Raw genomic sequence first — 24,976 nt, forward strand, 5'->3', positions numbered from 1 at the left:
CGAAGATGCCCTTGACGTCATTGTTCGGTTCAAAAATATAATTTTACAATGCTCTTCATTCTAGTTTTATATTCGATCATTCATGGTCTTTTGTTGTTGTTGTTGTTGTTGTTGTTGTTGTTGTTGTTGTTGTTGTTGTTGTTGTTGTTGTTGTTACTCTGAATACAGTATAAGAGGCTCCTATTGTGTTATATTAAAATAATAAAGCGTTACACTTCACATGTGATAGGCCGTTACTTTCTGTTAACTCACTTTGTAGGTGTGCAAAAAGGAGGGTAAATGAGACTAGTAAGAGATGACTAAGGATGTACAAAAGCTAGCAAGAAAGAGGATAAAAACCCTCTATATTTTTCTCTAACCCTGTGTGAGAAAGGAGAAATCCTTCCTAAATCTTCTGGCCCACGAGGCAACCGTGGGGTCCACATCATGGAAATGTTAGATGTTTCTTTCTTTTTATAAGCTCCAAGCGACGTAAAGGAAGATCTTCATGAACATGGGGTTATTCCAGCTGTTTTTGGCATCTTGGATCCATTACAGTTTATCTCCATTGTCAGTCCATTAGATATTTATAAGGTGGTCTAGCAAGTAGCACTGAATTGGCATATAAACATCATGTGTTTGAGGGTTTCTTCATCAGGCTGCCCACACAAAATACATCTATAGTTATCTTCACCGTGATAGTGTTTTCATTTAAGCATATTTCTGGTGTTTAGTCGATCCGAGAGCAGTAGTCATCCGAATACCTTGATTTTCATTGTTGCCGAGGATTTCGAGAGCCATTTGAAGGTCTTGTGTGCTTTAGCATCTCTGAAGTAAAACTAGTAATAGCTTTTGGCCGAATAAATGTCCGACCCCGGGCGTAAGTTCAGGAGTCTTTATCGTCAGAACCGTCCTCATTCCCGATGTTGTTGTTGTTGTTGTAACGAAAACAAAAACAAAAACAATAAAAATAAAAATAAGAATAAAGAAATGAAATTTGTTTGGTTTTGCCCAAATTTTGGCAAACAAAAACGAAATTCCTTGTGTTTGGTTCCTTTCCCCTGCGCCCAGGCCAGGCTAGGGTTTCTCACACGCCAGCAGGCAGCCAGATCCGCGCCGCCGGCCGCCCATTCAGACCACCAGGATGAGCTGCTGCTGCTGCAGCTGCTTCGGCTTCCTCAGCAAGCTGCACCACCGCCCCGCCGCCGGAGACAGCGACGGCGCGCCGTCCAAGGTCCTGCTTTTGCCGAGGTCCAGCGACGGCGGCAGCTTCTACGCCGGGGACAACAGCAGCAGCTTCCTCGGCGACGAGAGCAGGAGCTTCTACGAGAGGGAAGAGGAGGACTACCTCCTCCGCCAGAGCGACGGCGACGACGAGCCGCCCCGCAAGCGGTCCGAGGACATCATACTCTCCCGGGCCCGGAACGGCTTCGCCTGCAGGGACAGCCTCGTCAGGGACACCAGGAAGCTCTTCCGCTCAGAGGTAAGCTCATTACCACCACCAACAACTCTGTTTTCATTTCTCCAATGGTTTGTCCCTACAAATAAATCCTTCCGCTCCGTTGGTGAATTTAGCCGCTGAGCGCCGTAATATTTCTAGACCAAGAGTACTACCTCTCTCTCAGTTTACAGGGCATGCGCGTACCCCTAGGTCGTTAATTTGACCAACCTAATACAAGTCATATATTACAAAAAATATACCAACATAAACTTCGGAGTTTCTACTTTCAAAAGATATAATTTTTGTGTTATATAGTTTATATTAGGGTGTTAAAATTGGTAACCTAAGTATACGCGCAAGACTTGTAAACTGAAACGGAGGTTGTACATACAATGTGGCCATCAACAACAACTCTGTTTTTTTTTACCCGTTCATTCATTTCATTTCTCCAATGGTTGGTCACAAAGCAATCAATCCTTCCATCCGTTGACAATCGATCACACATGATCCGCTGGACGTAGTTGGTAGCGCACATGGATTATCTTTAGACCAAGAGCGCAATGTGGCCATCGCTCACTCTTCTGCCAAGTTATCCAACAACTTGACCAGGTTTTGATTTGATAGCAATGCCATGCCCGTTGCGTGCCTAGTCAATCAATGGTTCATGGCTTGTATGAGAGCATTTTTTTCCCTTTTTATCTTTTGAATTGACAAGTATAATCATCACTCCCCTCTTCTCCTTTTGGCATTGCCTTAGGACGAAACAACCGGCTGTAAGATGATCAACCAGTATGTTCACCTGGGCAAGATTGGTGCTGGGAGCTATGGCAAAGTGGTAATAACAACAACAGACCCTTGTCAAGTGTGCTGCTACCTATTTATGTACCACTACTTCCCTCGCTGATTACCTCTCCTTTGATTTCATTCTAATTCTAAACAAACAAGGTTAAATACCGAAACATCAAGGACGGAAGGTTATATGCAATAAAGGTAGGTTGTTTCGACATTTCTTTCTGCACCCGCTGCACAGTGCTATCTATGTCTACTTGACGGAACTCTATCTATTTCAGGTGTTGAGTAAACCCTACATGTTGAAAGTGCGTGTTGTGCAGTCAGAAACGGCCATGACAGATGTTCTTCGGGAAGTGAGTAACTCTTTGTTAAACTAGTATTTCCCTCTATAAGACCTGTCACTTTGCTGTGTTGTTATGGCGTGTGCAAAGTTCTCTGGGAATGTACTTGTCTGAGCTTTGAAGATATAAATACTGTTAGTACTTTCTCTATAGGCACACATTATTTACAGCTACAGAAGAAATCTATTTGGGATTGTGCACCCATTTAGTATGCGTCTTTTTTTGTTTATTTCAATATTACCTGTGACCATTTTCCTTCGCTTTAGTTTCACTGGCTCTGATGTTTGTTATCAAGAAGCTGAATTGTGCTAAATTTGCCTTGGGATGCTCCAAAGGATTTTGCCATCACCACTATATAATAACTGTACTAAAAAATTCAGTTATTTTTCTGTCAAAAGGCAGAAGCATATTATTAGTAGCATTTGTCAAATGTTGCATATATACAGTGTACCGCATCCTGTTTTTACTTGAGAATCAACTACCATATTTGTTTTCCAAGTTCTCTAATTAGCTACCCTTTTATTGCATCGGATACAGGTATCCCTCATGAAAATGTTGGATCATCCCAATATAGTAAATCTCATTGAGGTGATTGACGACCCAAACACAGATAAATTCTACATGGGTATTTATTGTTGCTCTCGTTGTTTTGCTTTATTATTCTAACATGGCGCTATTTTAGCAGGCTTGTTGTCATCTTGGTCGTTATTTTACACGATTGCAATTTACTCTTTTCCCTTCCCGTTGGCAGTTCTTGAGTATGTTGAGGGGAAAATGGTGTGCAATAACGGCATAGGTTTAGGAGAAGCTACTTCCAGGAAGTACTTGCGGGACATTGTCTCTGGTGTTATGTATCTTCACTCTCATGTAAGACTTTTTAAACTCTTCACCAAGGAATGGTTCATCATGGTTAATTCTGTGCTAATAATATAATAACAGTGTCTATTTCATTAGCACTTTGATCATGTCAAATAGAAATTTCAACAAAGATATTTGAAGAGCTCTAAGTTTGTTAGACAATCATTATTTGAAGCAGCATGTTTTAGCTTTCACATATTTTTTCCCTTCCACTGAACCTAGTTATGTTGGCGTGAAGCTGACCAGCAAGCTCAAATGGTCGGCGTAAATTATCTTAGTAGACAGATTTTCTGTTCATAGTGTTAAACTGTTAAGTCCATGTTTGCTTAGCTACTGACTGAGTTGTTCTGTCTCCGAGCTACCTGATTGCACAGGCAAACATTAGCCTGGGTTTTATAATCAATGCTCACCTCATGCTTTAGGAGGCATAATATATCAGTCAAATGTACCGACTTGCGTATGAATGGTATGCTTGCTGCTTTCGTAGGAACGTTTAGGGTTGAGCTTTCAGCTTCCATATTTCTTAGTACAGTGCTTGGTTGTTGAGTTTCTTGCAGAGAAAACCAGAGTCCTATTTAAAGCCAATGACAGAAAACAGGGGAGATGTGAAACCTGCTTTCTTCTAGAGTATAATGCTTGTGGTCTTGTTTATGGTTTTAAATATACTTTTCTGATTGTATTTACATATAAATGTGGCATCTAATAAATAGTTAGGGCGGCGATATGCATCAAAGCATGATTTGTCTGTTGCCATATGAAGCTCACTTATTCGTAGTTGGCATATTCCACCGTTGAATTCTAATTCAGTATATGTGTTTGTGCACACACTTTGGTACATAATGGATCGCCGGAATAGGTTTCTACCAATAGTTTACATTCCATGTCACAAATTTTGCACTGTGTGCTTGATACAAAACTTATTTTTCTTGTGTTTTTATGCAGAACATTATTCATGGTGATATTAAACCAGACAACCTCTTGGTCACAAGTACTGGCAATGTGAAGATAGGGGACTTCAGTGTTAGCCAGATATTTGAGGTCCTTTTTTAATATTGTAGTTGTATTTTTTATTTATGCCAGTAAATTTATTCTCACTGGCAGGGTGAAGTTTTTTAGTCTAGCAAAGTATATAATCTTGGGCTTCACAATTTGTTCTTGTATAAAATCTAAGATTGCAAATTGCATACGTGAACGATATTGTCACTTACTCTGGGAATTTTGAACATTAGTCGAGTAGACAATGTAGTCTGATGATTCAGTGTTGTAAACCATTTTTAGTAGGGTTGTCGAGCCTCCTAGCTTGGTGCTTTACACATTGGGGTACTTGATTATGCTGCAGGATGACGATGATATGCTTTGGAGGTCTCCGGGTACTCCAGTTTTCACTGCACCAGAGTGCTGTCAAGGTACAGTTACATGACTTTGATTTGAGTTATAAAAGGCGGCACGCACAATCAGCCAGTTACCAAAGTATCCATCTGAAGTACAACACCAGTGGTTTTTGGAATATTGGTAGCATGGTGCTGTAGGTGTTTCCACAGCTAAATGATTGCATAACTGCAGCAGATAAAGATAAACAAACCCATAGCCCCAAACAACTGTAAGCAACCAAAGGGCTTGGGTTGTGGGTGTGATGCCAATAAATATAAGAAGTTGCTAAAATATTCTCTGGCCATGGCATGAGCTTGCTTAATGTGATGAACAATTTTCTGCCTCCCTTCCGCTGCAGGTTCAGCCTACCATGGCAGAACAGCTGATACATGGGCAGTCGGTGTTACCCTGTATTGCATGATCACCGGGAAATATCCATTCCTTGGAGAAACTCTGCAGGAAACTTACGACAAGGTGCGAAATATACGTTACTCCCTTCTCAGTTTACCTACCGCATAGACTCACCAAGGTCGCTCCGCTGCTGTGGGACAGATCGCCAATGATCCGGTGGAAATACCCGGCGACACGAGCCCCCAGCTCGCCGACTTGATGCAGAGGCTGCTCTACAAAGGTGTTCCTTGCAGGGTTTTTCTATTTTGCAATGAAGGTGTGCTTGCTGTGTTAACAGTGGTGTCGTTTGTGCTTTCCTCGCAGATCCGGGAGATCGTATGACCCTGCAGGCCGTGGCCGCGCATCCCTGGGTCGCCGGGGCCGAGGGTCCGGTCCCTGAGTTTGTGTGTAGGTGCGGTTTCGGTCGCAGGAACAGGAGTGATTCGCAGGAGGCGGTGCAATAACAGAGAGCCAGCCTTTTTGGGCATTGCTGTGGTGCTAGCCTAGTAGTGTGTGTGTGTGTGTAGATATAACAGATGAAGTGTGTCGTAGCAAAACAATCTTTGTGTTTTGAGTTTTCGGTACAGAATAGAGTGCCAGTCGATTCTTTTTTTTTATCGCAAGCTTTACGCACATCGCCTTGTGTCACGGCGGCGAATGTTTTATTCTTGTTGAATCAATCCAATATAGTGAGAAAGCAGATGCTCCTTTCTTTTCCTTTTTTCTTTTTTTGATGGGAGCAGATCTTCCTTTCTGAGAGTGTTTTTATTCCATGGGTGAATTTTGAATCTGATGTGTTATAAAATCTATGTTGTTTTTATGGGAAGAAGAATAACTAATGTGTTTTTCATGTATATAAATGACTTGAGAAGCTACAAACTAGTATTATTATTGTTAGGTTGGAATAAGAATCGCATTCCCTTTCACTAGAAAATAATAAATGACAGAACAATTCGTTTAGTCTACATCTGACCTGTCATACAAATCAAAATGTGGTAACTGTGTTTGGAAGTTGTAAAAAAACTCTCAAATACAATATGCTACTTTCAGCATTTGCAAATCCAAGTTCAAACACAAATTTAAAACTGTAACAGTAAGGTATTGGCTCACTTCCTGGGGTTGGCAATAATCATCTGGCAGGTTGGCCCAATATACAAAAATAAACAATACAGTACACAATGGGCAAAAAAAGAAACATACCAAATTTCTTTTATAAGATATCAGCAGGCACTATAGCTGCACATACATAGATAATATAGCAGAGCCATCACTCCCAGGTTTCACTTCTTTTTGCCTGAGACATACATACACCTAACACTAACAGTTACAGTTTTCATTCTGGCATAAATAGATAGGTAGATTGATAGATACAAGTCCTGCTTTGCCCAACCAGCACTCATTCTGTTCTGGCAAGTCCTGCTTTGCTTTGCATATTTACAGTCGCCAAAAATTCGCTTTTACCGACACCGAGGGACAAATATATAGGAATGCTATTTGCTTGCTGCCTGCCTGCTCAAAAATAACAACATACTCCCAAGCGCTAATTGGCTAAGCTTTCTTCCTTCCTTTCTTTCTTTGTGCCGGCCAACCACTGCATGCGGTCGCTCGGTCACGGGCCGTTCTGCTGCCTCTCCATCTGGATCGACCGGAAGATGCGCGCCGCCGACTCTGACGCGGTGCGCGCTGTGTGCGGGACCACCCGGATCACACGGGCCGCTGCCGCCACCGGGTTCTCCTGGCTGCCCGAGGAGACCTGGGGTTGCTGGGCCGCGTTCCCGTTCCCGGCCGACGACGTAGGGAGGGGCGCCGCAGGTGCGGCCGCGGCAGGGCCCCTCGCCTCGCCCTGGCCCTGCTGCCTGTCAAAAGGGCTGCTGGCGGCGCTGCTCCCTTGCAGCTCGCTGCCGCGGGACGAGTGGAACCTCCAGACGCCGCCGGCCGACACGGCCTCGTTCCTCATGTTGCACGAGCTCCTTGAGTGGTGCTCGACATGAGTGTTGGGTCGCGCTGCGGCCACGCGGCTCACCTGCTCCACTGCAGAGGATGAGACCACCGGGTTCATCACTGGCACGCTGAAAGGCGGGAAGTACATCGGGGGCATGGCTGGTGGGCCGCCGACGCCCATGTGCTGCGGCTGGTGAGGCATAGGGATGCCGTATGGAGAATTCATGAATTCCCCAGCTGTAGATGGCAGGCTCAGAGGAGCACAGCTTGCGTAAAACGGGGCCAAGATGCTTCCTGCCGGGGGGCACGGCCCTGTGTATGGTTTGTAGACGAACCCTTCCGACGGAGACATGACGGGAACGAGCCACTGATTCTGAGGCGGAGGAGCACACCAGTTGTTCTGCTTGTTGTCGGGAGGAGCAGGCATAGCAGGAGGGTTACTGCTAACCGCACCGTTTGATGCAGCTTGGTTCTCATGCCGGACCTCGACTACATCATTGTCTTGAGATGGTGAAGCCTGGTTTCCTTCAGTGTTGTCTTTCGAGTACTCCGCCTGCTGCAGGGTAAGCTGTGCATCATCGTCATCTTTGCTTTTAGCTGATAGAAGCTGCTTTTCCACATTGGCTGCAGCCGTCTTCTTCTTGCTTGTCACCAGGGCACTGCCAAGGCACGGATCCCATTCAATAAGTAGGTGTGGAGATGCTGCAATCAACTTCTGCACCTGCTTGCAAGCACATACATAACATGGCTATATCAGCGTCCCAACACAAAATACATCAATAAGCTAACCGCCCGCTTGTGGCGAGTAAGAATCACAGGCTACTATATATTTGGTGGCGCAGACTCACTTTGATCAGTCGATGCAGCTCGAACACTTGGACAGCAAAAACCCGCTGCTGACTGTATAGAGTTCAAAGAAAAGTGATTACAAAACAAGAAAGGAAGTTATAGTGATTAAGAGAGATACTCCCTCCTTCCAGAATATAAGGTGCATCAGTTTTCGTGCAAGTCTAACTTATGTATGTTTGACCAAGATTATAGAATAAAATATCGACATCTACAATACAAAATAAAATAAAATACAAAAATACTTTCCGTCATGGATCCAATGATACAAATTTGTTATTGTATATATTGACACTTTTTTCTAAAAACTTGGTCAAACATGCACATGTTTGACTTTTGAAAAAACTAATACCTTATATTTTGGAATGGATGGGAGTACTACATTTAAGCATCAGTCTGTCAAAAAGGAAAAGAGATGTTCATAGAATGCACATGACAAATGTGCATGCGTGTTTGTGTTTGCATGTGTACAGTAGGGTGATTTGAGATGATACAGCATGTATAAATGGGAAGATCTAATCCGCTCGACTGCCTGGCTCATTTGCTGAGCACCAAGCTTATGTGCACACAGACCTTTCAAAAACACGAAGACAGAAAGGACAAGACCTAAGTGGTGAATACTTACTTGACGATAGCTCTTCTTGCTTTCCAGAAATGCTTTGGACCAATAGCACCGACAACATCATCTGGAGAGATCTCCAGATCTGGCAGAGATTCCACAGAGGAATCCGAGGAATCATCCCTCTGCACATCGTGATGTCCGGTTGATCTTTTTCTCTTTTCACCAGTCTCTCTTAGGCCTTTCTCCGACAGTTTAGAAGCGCCGTTGCATGCGATGTCAGTAGAGTATGGCCCATTTCCAGCCTTTGGAGCATTCTGAGACTCAGCAGCATTCTCATTCCTTGTTCTAGCCTGATGCCCCTCGTTTCGGGAATGTTGCTTATCAGAAACATTTATACTGCTCGTCTCTTTTACCCTACTATACGAAGAGCCTTTGTCGTCTCTTTTACCCATTGTCTTCTCTGCAGGAAATTGAAATGATGAAGTCCTCTCTTCAGCTTCCAAAAAGTTTGTCGTTGTGTTTGCTGGTGCTTTGTCCCTGATAATACTTGGAGAGTCCATTGATCTCGTGTCCGACGCGTTCCTTCCTTCCAGGTACCTCTTGTCGGTGTTGGGAAATTTTGCAGTTGGTTTGGACAGCGTAGGCCCACTCTTATACGGACTTGTAGCTGGGAAGGGTGTGGAATTCTCTTGGATCCTCACTTCCTCATGGTTGGAGCGAGGGCGCACTCCAGAGCAGAAGACAGAAGGAACCGTAAAATCATCATCGTGAGTCAACTTCTTCCCAGAAGAATTCTTCGTGTTGTTGTTGTTGTTGCTGTTATTGTCTCTACGCTGTGAACTACTACACTCAGCAGTCGATCCTGCAGCATAGGCGTCCTTGCTCTTAAGCAGGGTGGAAAGCCTCCCAGATGTAGCATGGCCATCCCGCCCACTCGAGTTGGTCTTGATGTGTTCGGGCAAACGCACAGGTTCGTTTGAAGGCACACAAAATGATGGAAAGAGAGGTCTGTCGATCCCACCAATCTACAAGAAAAAGGCGCAAGTTAGTAATAAGTAGTAGTTTAAAAGAATGTACTCTAGGATACAATTACAAATGAAGACATTGCCCAGTCGTGTCTCACTGAAAACTCATCATCTTTGCTGTGTGCAAGTGCAAACAGAAGTGACAGACAATCTTCCAATTCCACATCCCTGATGCCTATCGTGGGAATCATCAACCATGTACCCGGATGCGCCCCATAACCGTCACTGCACTAGCGTTCAGAAAAGAAAACTGCCAAACTCCGGAAAGCGATAATCAACGCAAGGTATCTAACAGATAAAGAATCACTCGTCGAGAGCCAACCATACGTACATCGTAAGCATCTCACGGCACTCGTAATCATACAACCATGCGTGTGTCGCTAAATTCGCATACATACATACATCAAAAGAGCATCAATAGAGCGAGCGGCAAGGCGAGACGACATGCCGGCCAAGCCAATAGAGGCATCCTAGTCTAACACTGACACTGTGAAGCCCCCACTGCACTGCTGCTGAAGCAACCGCCGGCGGCCATGGCAGGCGGCATCTAGGTTTCAATCCAATCCAATCCAATCCAATCCAATCCAATCCAATCAGCGGACAGGCTAAAAATATATACGTGCATACATAGAGGCAAAAAAGAAAGAAAAGGAGAAGATGGGTGGGAGGAAGGAAGGAAGGGATACCTGTCCGGCGGAGGCGGAGGAGACCGCGGCGTAGCTGGCGGCGGGGCGGTGGGCGGCGGCTGGGGCGGTGTTGGCGGCGTTGGCGGCGAAGCGCTGGGAGGGGACGCTGAACTGCTCGTAGAGGGCCATCTTGTTGCGGGGCGGCGCGCGCGGGCCGCCGCCCTTGAGCGTGGTGTCGTTGACGTGGAGCCTGGGGAAGAGCGGGCCCATGACCTTGTCCTCCCCGCCGTCCTTGCCGCCGGCCCTCCTCATCGCGGCCAGCTAGACAACTAGCTAGGACGCCATCATCGCTCGGCCGGGGGAGGGAGAGAGAGGGTGGGAGGGAGGGAGGGAGGGAGAGGGGACGGAGAGGAGATCTCCGAATCAAGAAGAAGAAGAAGAAGAGGAGGAGGGGAAAAGGGCGGATTTTTCGGGGTCTCCGGACCGGGCCGCGGAGCACGGGGGCAGCGGGATCGGGCGGCGAGCGGGATTCGGATCGGTTGGGGAGAAATATCTGCCGGCCGCGGCCCGGGGACGGAGCAGGAGGAGGGGAAAAGCGGAGGAGGAAGAAAGGGAGCTGCTCCGCTCTGGTGAGGTCCGTCTGGTGGAGGAGACGGCCACGCCCACCACCACCAACAGAGTGTGTGTGTGTGTGTGTGTGTGTGTGTGTGCTGGGGCTGGGATGACATGGGATCCTCATCCACACACAACACCACTGCAAATGAAAAACAAAACAAACATACTACTACTCCCACGTAGTACAAATTTCAACTAGAACCCATCATCCAATCCCCAAAACCATAATGTAACCAACAAAAAACCCTTCTCTCCCCGGCCGGCGTCCACCCTGGCTTGAGCGTCAGGGCGTCGCCTTTCTTTTCTGTGCTGAAGATTCATTCATCATGTGTCCATGTTCTTTTCCCTGCATCTGTGTCGCCATACATGTCTAGACATGCTTCATATCTCAACAAACAAACAAACAAACAAACAAACGACGATATCTAAACCTACATCAACACTTGATTTTGGCCGTATCTCCGACGGAGGCAAATGCCAAGCGCGCCACAAAAGTCATCGAATTTGCATCGACATTGTCATCGCATCCAGCTTTATCCAATATGACCCTTTTATATAGGTGAATACGTACATCCATCTTATATGTTGTGTAAAGCTCTTCTAAGAACAAGAAAACATGTTCAAAAGTTGGTGGGTGCAGCTAGGCTCCTGCAAAATTTCACCAATGAGGAAGGGGTATAGTTGAGGGAACAGTTTCATGTACTATTCACTTGCTCTCTGTGTGTGTCTGTGTGTTTTGCTAGTCACTGGCAGTTAGTATATCCTTTTTATGCATGTGAACCCATGCCTATATTTTCCTTTTTAATTTTTTCATGAATTTAAAAATCCGTATGCAATGAAAAAGAGTCGGGGTTGTCTTTTGACACCGATGCGGGGTAGGCATTCCCATGTCCGCGGAGCTCGTCTTACCTAGTGCTTCTCTCCCGGCCTCTCCATAATCATTCGACATTGCTAGGTCGCTTTGACGGCGCTTTAGACTTAGTATATATTTTTTTAACATGGGGAGTGCTCCCAAGAACACAAATGCCTCATTTATTATCAAGCAGTGGTACATAGCATCAAACCACATGACTCAAACTAAAAAAAACAAATTGCCCCTAATTTATGCTAAGAGGCTACCAATTGGGAAAGAAATTGCAACTGTGTCTGAAACAACAACCGTACAGAACGAAGCAAGCCAACGTCGGGGATGAATAATTTGTCCAACGAGCACTCCACAACTACAAGCCATGGACTTCGCACTAAAGTTGCACTGCCTCCCATGTAGCATCGTGGTCGGGGGGATAAGAGAAGGGCATCTTTCAACCATAGGATTCGACGGATCGCCGGAGAGAGTCGGGTTTCGACCACCACATGATACGTCTCCAACGTATCTATAATTTTTTATTGCTCCATGCTATATTATCTACTGTTTTGGATGTTTATGGGCTTTATTATACACTTTTACATCATTTTTGGGACTAACCTATTAACCCAGAGCCCAGTGCCAGTTTTTGTTTTTTTTTTGCCTATTTTAGGGTTTCGAAGAAAAGGAAAATCAAACGGAGTCCAATTGACCTGAAACTTCACGGAACTTATTTTTGGAAGGAAAGCAACCTGATGGACTTGGAGTGCACATCAGGAAAGAAACGAGGGAGCTACGAGGTAGGGGGCGCGCCCACCCCCCCTAGGGCGCGCCCTCCACCCTCGTGGGCCCCTCGTGGCCCCCCTGGCGTACTTCTTCTGCCTATATATCTCCATATACCCTAAAACATCCGAGAGCACAATAGATCGGGAGTTCCACCGCTAGAAGCCTCCGTAACCACCGAAAGCCAATCTAGACCCGTTTCGGCACCCTGCCAGAGGGGGAACTCCTCTCCGGTGGCCATCTTCATCATCCCGGTGCTCTCCATGACGAGGAGGGAGTAGTTCTCCCTCGGGGCTGAGGGTATGTACCAGTAGCTATGTTTTTGATCTCTCTCTCTCTCTCTCTCTCTCTCTCTCTCTCTCTCTTGTGTTCTTGATTTGACACGATCTTGATGTATCACGAGCTTTGCAATTATAATTGGATCTTATGTTTCTCCTCCCCCTCTACTCTCTTGTAATGGATTGAGTTTCCCCTTTGAAGTTACCTTATCGAATTGAGTCTTTAAAGATTTGAGAACACTTGATGTATGTCTTGCCGTGCATATCTGTGGTGACAGTGGGATATCACGTGATTCACTTGATGTATGTTTTGGTGACCAACTTGTGGGTTCCACCCATGAACCTATGCATAGGGGTTGGCACACGTTTTCGTCGTGATTCTCCGGTAGAACTTTGGGGCACTCTTTGAGGTCCTTTGTGTTGGTTGAATAGATGAATCTGAGATTGTGTGATGCATATCGTATAATCATACCCACGGATACTTGAGGTGACATTGGAGTATCTAGGTGACATTAGGGTTTTGGTTAATTTGTGTCTTAAGGTGTTATTCTAGTACGAACTCTAGGGCTGTTTGTGACACTTATAGGAATAGCCCAACGGATTGATTGGAAAGAATAACTTTGAGGTGGTTTCGTACCCTACCATAATCTCTTCGTTTGTTCTCCGCTATTAGTGACTTTGGAGTGACTCTTTGTTGCATGTTGAGGGATAGTTATGTGATCCAATTATGTTAGTATTGTTGAGGGAACTTGCACTAGCGAAAGTATGAACCCTAGGCCTTGTTTCAACGCATTGCAATACCATTTGTGCTCACTTTTTATCATTAGTTACCTTGCTGTTTTTATAATTTCAGATTACAAATACCTTTATCTACCATCCATATACCACTTGTATCACCATCTCTTCGCCGAACTAGTGCACCTATACAATTTACCATTGTATTGGGTGTGTTGGGGACACAAGAGACTCTTTGTTATTTGGTTGTAGGGTTGCTTGAGAGAGACCATCTTCATCCTACGCCTCCTATGGATTGATAAACCTTAGGTCATCCACTTGATGGAAATTTGCTACTGTCCTACAAACCTCTGCACTTGGAGGCCCAACAACGTCTATAAGAAGAAGGTTGTGTAGTAGACATCAATCTCTTTTCTGGCACCGTTGCCGGGGAGGTTAGCGCTTGAAGGTATATCTTTAGATCTTGTAATCGAGTCTTTTAGTTTCTTATTTTATCACTAGTTTAGTTTATAAAAGAAAACTATAAAAAAATGGAATTGAGTTTGTCTCATACGCTTCACCTTTTTAATATCTTTCGTGAGTATGATGGAAAGGATAATTGTGCTCAAGTGCTAGAAGAAGAAATCTATAAAATGTTTGGCACTAAATATTTGAATGATGAGAATGATTGCAATGTTGTTAGTATGAATTCCTTGAATATCCATGATGCTAATGATATGCAAAGCCACAAGCTTGGGGAAGCTATGTTTGATGAAGATGATATTTTTTGTCCCCCAAGCTTTGATGAGCAAATTTATTATGATGAGAACAAAGTTGCTACTTATGATGATTATTGTGATGAAACATATGCTATAAAAAGTAGTGATGATTATATTTATAAAGCTTGTCGTGATTATGATTACCCCTTCTCTGAACATTACTCTTTTAATGTGGAAACAATTTATAGTATTCGAGTCTCTTATGATGCTCCCACTATTCTGAATGAGAAGAATTTTGCTTATGTGGAGAGTGATAAAAATTCTATGCTTGTAGATCATGAAAAGAATGCTTTAGGTGCTGGTTGTATTGTTGAATTCATTCATGATGCTACTAAAAATTATTATGAGTGAGGAATATATGCTTGTAGGAATTGCAATAATATCAAGTTTCCCCTCTATATGCTTAAAATCTTGAAGTTATGCTTGTTTTACCTTCCTATGCAAGTTGATTCTTGTTCCCACAAGTTGTTTGCTCACAAAATCCCTATGCATAGGAAGTGGGTTATACTTAAATGTGCTAGTCATATTATTCATTATTCTCTCTTTATGTTTCAATTCTTATCCTTTATGTGAGCATCATTGAATTCACCATGCCTAGCTAGGGGCATTAAACGATATCGCTTGTTGGGAGGCAATCCAATTTTATTTTTGTTCCTTGCTTTTTGTTCCTGTTTAGTAATAAATAATTCATATACCCTCTGTTTAGATATGGTTTTATGCTTTTAATTAGTGTTTGTGCCAAGTAGAACAGTTGGGAAGACTTTGGGAAAGTCTTTGTGATCATGCTGTAAAAAACAGAAACTTTAGCGCTCACGAGATTTGCTTCCATTTTTTATTGGACAATGCTATTGAGTTAATTATTTTTGCAGATGATTAATAGACAAATTACTCAGGTCCACCAATTTATTTGAGAATTTTATGAGTTCCATAAGTATATGTTTGATCCAAATTACTACAGACTGTTCTGTTTTTGACAGATTCTATTTTCGATGTGTTGTTTGCTTATTTTGATGAATCTATGAGTAGTATCGGAGGGTATGAACCATAGATAAGTTGGAATACAGTAGATATTACACCAATATGAATTTATAATGAGTTCACAACAGTACCTAAGTTGTGATTTATTTTCTTATATTAACGGAGCTTATGAGTTTTCTGTTAAGTTTTGTGTTGTGAAGTTTTCAAGTTTTGGGTAAAGATTCGATGGACTATGGAATAAGGAGTGGCAAGAGCCTAAGCTTGGGGATGCCCAAGGCACCCCAAGGTAATATTCGAGGACAACCAAGAGCCTAAGCTTGGGGATGCCCCGGAAGGCATCCCCTCTTTCGTCTTCGTTCATCGGTAACTTTACTTGGAGCTATATTTTTATTCGCCACATGATATGTGTTTTGCTTGGAGCGTCATTTCATTTTATTTAGTTTTGATTGCTATTTGAATAAAATACCAAGATCTGAAATCCTTAAATGTTAGAGAGTCTTCACATAGTTGCATACTTATTCAACTACTCATTGATCTTCACGTATATCTTTCGGAGTATTTTGTTGTTGCTCTAGTGCTTCACTTATATCTTTTTAGAGCACGATGGTGGTTTTATTTTATAGAAATAGATGAACTCTCATGCTTCACTTATATTATTTTGAGAGTCCTAAACAGCATGGTAATTTTCTTTGGTTATGAATTTAGTCCTAATATGATGGGCATCCAAGAGGGATATAATAAAAACTTTCAGAATACTATGAGAAGTTTGATACTTGATGATTGTTTTGAGATATGAGGATGGTAATATTAGAGTCATGCTAGTTGAGTAGTTGTGAATTTGAGAGATACTTGTGTTAAAGTGTGTGATTCCCATAGCATGCACGTATGTGATGAAGTCGGAGCATGATTTATTTATTGATTGTCTTCCTTATGAGTGGCGGTCGGGGACGAGCGATGGTATTTTCCTACCAAGCTATCCCCCTAGGAGCATGCGCGTAGTACTTTGTTTCTATAACTAATAGATTTTTTCAATAAGTATGTGAGTTCTTTATGACTAATGTTGAGTCCATGGATTATACGCATGTTGGGGAACGTAGCAGAAATTCAAAATTTTCTATGCATCACCAAGATCAATCTATGGAGTAATCTAGCAACGAGGGGAAGGAGAGTGCATCTACATACCCTTGTAGATCGCTAAGCGGAAGCATTCAAGTGAACGGGGTTGATGGAGTCGTACTCGTCGTGATCCAAATCACCGATGATCCTAGTACCGAACGGACGGCACCTCCGTGTTTAACACACGTACAGCCCGATGACGTCTCCTACGCCTTGATCCAGCAAGGGAGAAGGAGAGGTTGGGGAAGACTCCATCCAGCAGCAGCACGACGGCGTGGTGGTGGTGGAGGAGCGTGGGACTCCAGCAGGGCTTCGCCAAGCACTACGAGAGACAAGGAGGGAGAGGGGTAGGGCTGCGCCAACAGGGAGAGCAAATCACATGTGTTGGGCAGCCCCAAACCTCAAGTATATATAGGGGGAGGGGAGGGGCTGCGCCCCCACCTAGGGTTCCCTCCCTAGGGGTGGCGGCAGGCCCCAGATCCCATCTGGGTGGCGGCCACAAGGGGGAGAGGGGGAGGCGCACCTGGGGTGGGCCTTAGGGCCCATTTGCCCTAGGGTTTGCCCCCTTCCCCTCTTGGAGGCGCCTTGGGCCTTGGTGGGAGGCGCCCCAGCCCACCTAGGGGCTGGTCCCTTCCCACTATTGGCCCATGTAGGCCTCCGGGGCTGGTGGCCCCACTTGGTGGACCCCCGGACCCCTCCGGTGGTCCCGGTACACTACCGGTGATGCCCGGAACACTTCCGGTGGCCAAAACCATACTTCCTATATATCAATCTTTACCTCTAGACCATTCCGGAACTCCCCGTGACGTCCGGGATCTCATTCGGGACTCCGAACAACATTCGGTAACCGCGTACATACTTTCCCTATAACTCTAGCGTCATCGAACCTTAAGTGTGTAGACCCTACAGGTTCGGAAGTCATGCAGACATGGACGAGACAACTCTCCGGTCAATAACCAACAATGGGATCTGGATACCCATGTTGGCTCCCACATGCTCCACGATGATCTCATCGGATGAACCACGATGTCAAGGACTTAATCAATCCCGTATACAATTCCCTTTGTCTAGCGGTACGATACTTGCCCGAGATTCGATCGTCGGTATCCCGATACCTTGTTCAATCTCGTTACCGGCAAGTCTCTTTACTCGTTCCGTAACACATCATCCCGTGATCAACTCCTTGATCACATTGTGCACATTATGATGATGTCCTACCGAGTGGGCCCAGAGATACCTCTCCGTTTACACGGAGTGACAAATCCCAGTCTCGATTCGTGCCAACCAAACAGACACTTTCAGAGATACCTGTAGTGTACCTTTATAGCCACCCAGTTACGTTGTGACGTTTGGCACACCCAAAGCACTCCTACGATATCCGGGAGTTGCACAATCTCATGGTCTAAGGAGATGATACTTGACATTAGAAAAGCTTTAGCATACGAACTACATGATCTTGTGCTAGGCTTAGGATTGGGTCTTGTCCATCACATCATTCTCCTAATGATGTGATCCCGTTATCAACGACATCCAATGTCCATGGTCAGGAAACCGTAACCATCTATTGATCAACGAGCTAGTCAACTAGAGGCTTACTAGGGACATGGTGTTGTCTATGTATCCACACATGTATCTGAGTTTCCTATCAATACAATTCTAGCATGGATAATAAACGATTATCATGAACAAGGAAATATAATAATAACCAATTTATTATTGCCTCTAGGGCATATTTCCAACAATGCACTCTCACCCTTCCACCATTGCTAGACTCTCTAGTACCGCGCAACTTTCGCCGGCACCATAAACCCACCATATACCTTCCTCAAAACAGCCACCATACCTACCTATTATGACATTTCCATAGCCATTCCGAAATATATTGCCATGCAACTTTCCACCGTTTCGTTATTATGACACGCTTCATCATTGTCATATTGCTTTGCATGATCATGTAGTTGACATCGTATTTGTGGCAAAGCCACCGTTCATAATTCTTTCATACATGTCACTCATGAGTCATTGCACATCCCGGTACACCGTCGGAGGCATTCACATAGAGTCATATTTTGTTCTAAGAATCGAGTTGTAATTCTTGAGTTGTAAGAAAATAAAAGTGTGATGATCATCATTATTAGAGCATTGTCCCAGTGAGGAAAGGATGATGGAGACTATGATTCCCCCACAAGTCGGGATGAGACTCCAGACGAAAATAAATAAATAAAAGAGGCCAAAGAAGCCCAAATAAAAAAATAGAAAAGAGGCCATAAAAAAAGAGAAGGCCCAAATAAAAAACATAAAAAATAAAAAAATGAGAGAAAAAGAGAGAAGGGACAGTGCTACTATCCTTTTGCCACACTTGTGCTTCAAAGTAGCACCATGATCTTCATGATAGAGAATTTCCTATGTTGTCACTTTCATATACTAGTGGGAATCTTTCATTATAGAACTTGGATTGTATATTCAAATGATGGGCTTCCTCAAAATGCCCTAGGTCTTCGTGAGCAAGCAAGTTGGATGCACACCCACTTAGTTTCTCTTTGAGCTTTCATACACTTATGGCTCTAGTGCATCCGTTGCATGGCAATCCCTACTCATTCACATTGATATCTATTGATGGGCATCTCCATAGCCCGTTGATATGCCTAGTTGATGTGAGACTATCTTCTCCTTTTTGTCTTCTCCACAACCACCATTCTATTCCACCTATAATGCTATATCCATGGCTCACGCTCATATATTGCGTGAAGATTGAAGAAGTTTGAGAACATCAAAAGTATGAAACAATTGCTTGGCTTGTCATCGAGGTTGTGCATGATTTAAATATTTTGTGTGGTGAAGATGGAGCATAGCCAGACTATATGATTTTGTAGGGATAGCTTTCTTTGGCCATGTTATTTTGAGAAGACATGATTGCTTAGTTAGTATGCTTGAAGTATTATTGTTTTTATGTTAATATTAAACTTTTGTCTTGAATCTTATGGATCTGAATATTCATGCCACAATTAAGAAGAATTACACTGAAATTATGCCAAGTAGCACTCCGCATCAAAAATTCTGCTTTTATCATTTACCTACTCGAGGACGAGTAGGAATTAAGCTTGGGGATGCTGATACGTCTCCAACGTAGTTGATTGCTCCATGCTATATTATCTACTTTTTTGGATGTTTATGGGCTTTATTATACACTTTTACATCATTTTTGGGACTAACCTATTAACCCGGAGCCCAGTGCTAGTTTCTGTTTTTTGGCCTATTTTAGGGTTTCGAAGAAAAGGAAAATCAAACAGAGTCCAATTGACCTGAAACTTCACGGAACTTATTTTTGGAAGGAAAGCAACCTGATGGACTTGGAGTGCACGTCAGGAAATAAACTAGGGAGCCATGAGGTAGGGGGGCGCCCACCCCCTAGGGCGTGCCCTCCACCCTCGTGGCCCCCTCGTGGCCCCCCTGATGTACTTCTTCCGCCTATATATCTCCATATACCCTAAAAACATCCGAGAGCACAATAGATCAGGAGTTCCGCCGCCAAAAGCCTCCGTAGCCACCGAAAGCCAATCTAGACCCGTTCCGGCACCCTGCCGGAGGGGGAATACCTCTCCGGTGGCCATCTTCATCATCCCGGTGCTCTCCATGATGAGGAGGGAGTAGTTCTCCCTCGGGGCTGAGGGTATGTACCAGTAGCTATGTGTTTGATCTCTCTCTCTCTCTCTCGTGTTCTTGATTTGGCACGATCTTGATGTATCGCGAGCTTTGCTATTATAGTTGGATCTTATGTTTCTCCTCCCCCTCTACTCTCTTGTAATGGATTGATTTTCCCCTTTGAAGTTACCTTATCGGATTAAGTCTTTAAAGATTTGAGAACACTTGATGTATGTGTTGCTGAGGGAGTCCTGGATTAGGGGTTATCCGGACAGCCGGATTATATCCTTTGGCCGGACTGTTGGACTATGAAGATACAAGATTGAAGACTTCGTCCCGTGTCCGGATGGGACTCTCCTTGGCGTGGAAGGCAAGCTTGGCAATACGAATATGTAGATCTCCTTCCTTGTAACCGACTTTGTGTAACCCTAGCCCCTCCGGTGTCTATATAAACCGGAGAGTTTAGTCCGTAGGACCAACAACACACAATCATACCATAGGCTAGCTTCTAGGGTTTAGCCTCTCTGATCTCGTGGTAGATCAACTCTTGCACTACTCATATTATCAAGAACAATCAAGCAGGACGTAGGGTATTACCTCCATCAAGAGGGCCCGAACCTGGGTAAACATCGTGTCCCCTGCCTCCTGTTACCATCCGCCTAGATGCATAGTTCGGGACCCCCTACCCGAGATCCGCCGGTTTTGACTTCGACATTGGTGCTTTCATTGAGAGTTCCTCTGTGTCGTCATCGTTAGGCTGGATGGCCCCTTCAATCATCGATAGCGATGTAGTCCAGGGTGAGACTTTCCTCCCCGGACAGATCTTTGTATTCGGCGGCTCCGCACTGCGGCCCAACTTGCTTGGCCATCTGGAGCAGATCGAGAGTTATGCCCCTGGCCACTAGGTCAGGTTTGGAAGCATAAACCACACAGCCGACATCCACGGAGACTTGATCTTCGGCACATTCGAGTCCTTGTCGAGTGTGCCGCACGGTCACGATGAGCATGATTTAGCTCTACCATCGGACAGTGTTCGGGAGATCGCACCGGCAACCGCTCCAACCCTCAATTCGGAGCCAAATGCGCCATCCATGGACGGGTGGATAGACCCCGCCACGGAGGCCGCATTCTCAGCGGCGATCGAGCCGAGTATCGACCTTACCCTTCACGGGAGCCGTGACGCCGAACTACCGGATTCTTCCCCGGCCACGGACTCCGAACCGCATGCGCCCGTGCCTATCGAATCCAACTGGGCGCCGATCATGGAGTTCACCTCCGCGGATATCCTTCAGCACTCACCCTTTGGCGACATACTGAACTCATTAAGGTCTCTCTCCTTGTCAGGATAGCCCTGGCCGAACTATGTCCGGCAGGATTGCGATGCGGATGACGAAGAAATTCGCTGCCCACCCACCACCCACTTAGTAGCCACTGTCGACGATTTGACCGACATGCTCACCTTCGACTCCGAAGACATCGACGGTATGGACGACGATGCAGGAGACGAACAGGAGCCACTGCCCACAGGGCACTGGACGCCCACTTCATCATATGATGTATACATGGTGGACACACCCAAAGAAAATGACGAAGAGGAACGGAAGGACGCAGCGAAGGATCGATCCCTCGAGAAGCAGTCAAAGCGGCGGAGTAAGCGCCGCTCCAAATCCTGCCTCGGCAGAAATAGCGATCATATAGACCCAGCGATAGAGCAGGGTGAGCCAGCGGACTACGAACACGGCATTGAACCACCGTCCGACCACGGCAACACGGAGAATCAAACCGAACAACATGCCTCTATGTCCTCTCTGCCTTTTTGGCGTCTCAATGCCAAAGGGGGAGAGAATGTAGGACACAACTCGCAAATCCTACATTCTCTCCCTCTTTGGCATCGAGATGCCAAAAAGGCAGAGAGGACACCTACAAAAATAGTGGTGGCTCAAGCTAAGTGGTCACTTGCACGCTCCCCGTCAGACTTGGCAGCTGGGACGGACTCTTCCTCAGACTCAGTCTAGTGATAACCCTGCTTGGTGATCCATTCTGCCTTTGGGGTGACGTCCTCCTCTGACCCGCTGGAGATGTTCTCACCAAAGGTCCTGAAAATCCGCTTGTCGCGGCGGCGAGTCTCCTTGGAAGCCACATGGGTCTTGTACTGCCCCTTTGCTTGCATACAGAACAACATCTTCATCTTGTTCTTCAGTCGCTTAGCCCAAGATGGCTCAGAAGTGGGAGGGGTGTAACCCTCAGAGTTGTCCTCGTCTGCTGCCTCCTCCTCATGCTCATCTGCACCCACATCCATGTCAGCCGCGGCATCAGCACGAGAGGTAGTGTTGGCCCATTGAGTCTTGACACGGAGGTTGACGGGCTCATGCTGGATCCAACTAGGGGCATCAAAATCACCCCGAGGGTAGAGCTGCTCCCAAGTTGCTAAGATCAACTGAAACAGATAAGGTCCATAGATGGGGACCTTGCAGTTGTAGACCGCAAACCGAAGCTCATTCCACATGATATGTGAGACATCAAGTGGTAGTGTCTGAGAGTTGCGAGCGTCTTCACACAGGAGCATCATATCCACAAGATAGGCATGCACCTTGTAATTGTCCCCAATGCATGGGAAGAGAGTGTTGCGGAAGATCCGGTGCATGATGTCAAGAAAGGAGTTGAGTACCCAAGTTGACTTGCCATTGGAGAGCTTCTTCTCCACATAGAAGGTCAAAAGCCTGTTCTTGTTTGCAGAGTCGGAATTGGCATGAGGGCGAACACCTTGGGGTGTGGCGAGCCCCTCATCCGGAACCCCAAGCAAAGTCATGAATTCCTTCCAAGTAGCAGATAGCTACCGACCATTGGTCATCCAAGTCATGGTCCTTTCCTCATTGGGATGAAAATGCACCGAGGCAAAGAACTGAGCAATGATCTCAGGATCAAAGTCTTTGTGGAATGAGATGATATGCTCAATGCCAAATTGCTCCACAAGGTCTAAAGCCTCACCAAAGTATTCCCGGTGCTTCTCTTGCTTCATGTGATGCATGTTGATCCACTTCACCTCCACATAGGTGTTTTGCTTGGCTTTGATGACATCCAGATAGATGAGATTCTGCTGCCTGGTCCAAAATAGCTCATTCCCTCGAAAGTTGGCACGAGGGTTTCCATACGGATTGATCTTCCTCCGAGCGATGAACTCAGCAAGCGGTATCTCATTGATGTCTACTACACAACCTTCTTCTTGTAGACGTTGTTAGGCCTCAAAGTGCAGAGGTTTGTAGGACAATAGCAAATTTCCCTCAAGTGGATGACCTAAGGTTTATCAATCCGTGGGAGGCATAGGATGAAGATGGTCTCTCTCAAACAACCCTGCAACCAAATAACAGAGAGTCTCTTGTGTACCCAACACACCCAATATAATGGTAAATTGTATAGGTGCACTAGTTCGACGAAGAGATGGTGATACAAGTGGTATATGGATGGTAGATAAAGGTTTTTGTAATCTGAAAATATAAAAACAGCAAGGTAACTAATGATTAAAGTGAACACAAACGGTATTGCAACGCTAGGAGACAAGGCCTAGGGTTCATACTTTCACTAGTGCAAGTTCTCTCAACAATAATAACATAATTGGATCATATAACTATCCCTCAACATGCAACAAAGAGTCACTCCAAAGTCACTAATAGCGGAGAACAAACGAAGAGATTATGGTAGGGTACGAAACCACCTCAAAGTTATTCTTTCCAATCAATCTGTTGGGCTATTCCTATAAGTGTCACAAACAGCCCTAGAGTTCGTACTAGAATAACACCTTAAGACACAAATCAACCAAAACCCTAATGTCACCTAGATACTCCAATGTCACCTCAAGTATCCGTGGGTATTATTATACGATATGCATCACACAATCTCAGATTCATCTATTCAACCAACACATAGAACCTCAAAGAGTGCCCCAAAGTTTCTACCGGAGAGTCAAGACGAAAACGTGTGCCAACCCCTATGCATAGATTCCCAAGGTCAAGGAACCCGCAAGTTGATCACCAAAACATACATCAAGTGGATCATAGAATACCCCATTGTCACCACAGGTATCCCACGCAAGACATACATCAAGTGTTCTCAAATCCTTAAAGACTCAATCCGATAAGATAACTTCAAAGGGAAAACTCAATCCATTAAAAGAGAGTAGAGGGGGAGAAACATCATAGGATCCAACTATAATAGCAAAGCTCACTATACATCAAGATCGTACCACCTCAAGAACACGAGAGAGAGAGATCAAACACATAGCTACAGGTACATACCCTCAGCCCCGAGGGAGAACTACTCCCTCCTCATCATGGAGAGCACCGTGATGATGAAGATAGCCACTGGAGAGGGATTCCCCCTCCGGCAGGGTGCCGGAACGGGTCTAGATTGGCTTTCGGTGGCTACGGAGGCTTCTGGCGGCGGAACTCCCGATCTATTCTGCTCCCCGATCATTTTAGGGTATATGGATATATATATAGGCGGAAGAAATACATCAGGGGAGCCACGAGGGGCCCACGAGGGTGGAGGGCACGCCCAGGGGCGTGGGCGCGCCCCTTGCCTCGTGGCTTCCTTGTTGATCCCCTGACGTGCACTCCAAGTCTCCTATATTGCTTTCTTTCCAAAAATAAGTTCCGTGAAGTTTCAGGTCAATTGGACTCCGTTTGATTTTCCTTTTCTGCGATACTCTAAAACAAGGAAAAAAACAGAAACTGGCACTGGGCTCTAGGTTAATAGGTTAGTCCCAAAAATCATATAAAATATCATATAAATGCATATAGAACATCCAAGGTTGATAATATAATAGCATGGAACAATAAAAAATTATAGATACATTGGAGACGTATCAGCATCCCCAAACTTAATTCCTGCTCGTCCTCGAGTAGGTAAATGATAAAAACAGAATTTTTGATGTGGAATGCTACCTAACATATTCATCATTTATTTCTCTTTATTGTAGAAAGAATATTCAGATCCATAAGATTCAAGACAAAAGTTTAATATTGACATAAAAATAATAATACTTCAAGCATACTAACT

At 44.9% G+C, this 24,976-nt stretch overlaps 2 protein-coding genes across 2 annotated transcripts; one reads left to right on the top strand and one right to left on the bottom strand.

Annotated features, from left to right (window-relative positions):
• Positions 1–992: 992 nt before the first annotated feature.
• Positions 993–5,889, top strand: LOC123071052 (serine/threonine-protein kinase GRIK1). Its single transcript, XM_044494521.1, has 11 exons — positions 993–1,462; positions 2,178–2,255; positions 2,366–2,410; positions 2,491–2,565; positions 3,091–3,178; positions 3,305–3,420; positions 4,354–4,449; positions 4,751–4,817; positions 5,141–5,256; positions 5,335–5,413; positions 5,497–5,889. Exons 1-11 carry the CDS (start codon positions 1,124–1,126, stop codon positions 5,634–5,636), a joined length of 1,239 nt encoding a protein of 412 aa, XP_044350456.1. The 5' UTR covers positions 993–1,123; the 3' UTR covers positions 5,637–5,889.
• Positions 5,890–6,286: 397 nt separating this feature from the next.
• LOC123071043 (ELF3-like protein 2) lies at positions 6,287–10,837 on the bottom strand. Its single transcript, XM_044494508.1, has 4 exons — positions 10,233–10,837; positions 8,585–9,546; positions 7,962–8,013; positions 6,287–7,834 (listed from the first exon to the last, which is right to left on the bottom strand). The coding sequence occupies exons 1-4, from the start codon at positions 10,482–10,484 to the stop codon at positions 6,782–6,784; spliced, it is 2,319 nt and encodes a 772-aa protein (XP_044350443.1). The 5' UTR covers positions 10,485–10,837; the 3' UTR covers positions 6,287–6,781.
• Positions 10,838–24,976: the final 14,139 nt, after the last annotated feature.

Source organism: Triticum aestivum, chromosome 1A (genome assembly GCF_018294505.1).
Source record: "Triticum aestivum cultivar Chinese Spring chromosome 1A, IWGSC CS RefSeq v2.1, whole genome shotgun sequence".
NCBI lineage: Eukaryota > Viridiplantae > Streptophyta > Magnoliopsida > Poales > Poaceae > Triticum > Triticum aestivum.

Excerpts from the sequence above, each read along its gene's own strand:
- LOC123071052 (XM_044494521.1), top strand. The coding sequence starts at position 1,124 with ATGAGCTGCTGCTGCTGCAGCTGCTTCGGCTTCCTCAGCAAGCTGCAC. Across the intron at positions 2,566-3,090 it reads TGACAGATGTTCTTCGGGAA|GTATCCCTCATGAAAATGTT; the intron begins GTGAGTAACTCT and ends CATCGGATACAG. Across the intron at positions 4,818-5,140 it reads TGCACCAGAGTGCTGTCAAG|GTTCAGCCTACCATGGCAGA; the intron begins GTACAGTTACAT and ends CTTCCGCTGCAG.
- LOC123071043 (XM_044494508.1), bottom strand. The coding sequence starts at position 10,484 with ATGAGGAGGGCCGGCGGCAAGGACGGCGGGGAGGACAAGGTCATGGGC. Across the intron at positions 8,014-8,584 it reads GCAAGAAGAGCTATCGTCAA|TCAGCAGCGGGTTTTTGCTG; the intron begins GTAAGTATTCAC and ends AACTCTATACAG. Across the intron at positions 7,835-7,961 it reads AGCTGCATCGACTGATCAAA|GTGCAGAAGTTGATTGCAGC; the intron begins GTGAGTCTGCGC and ends GCTTGCAAGCAG.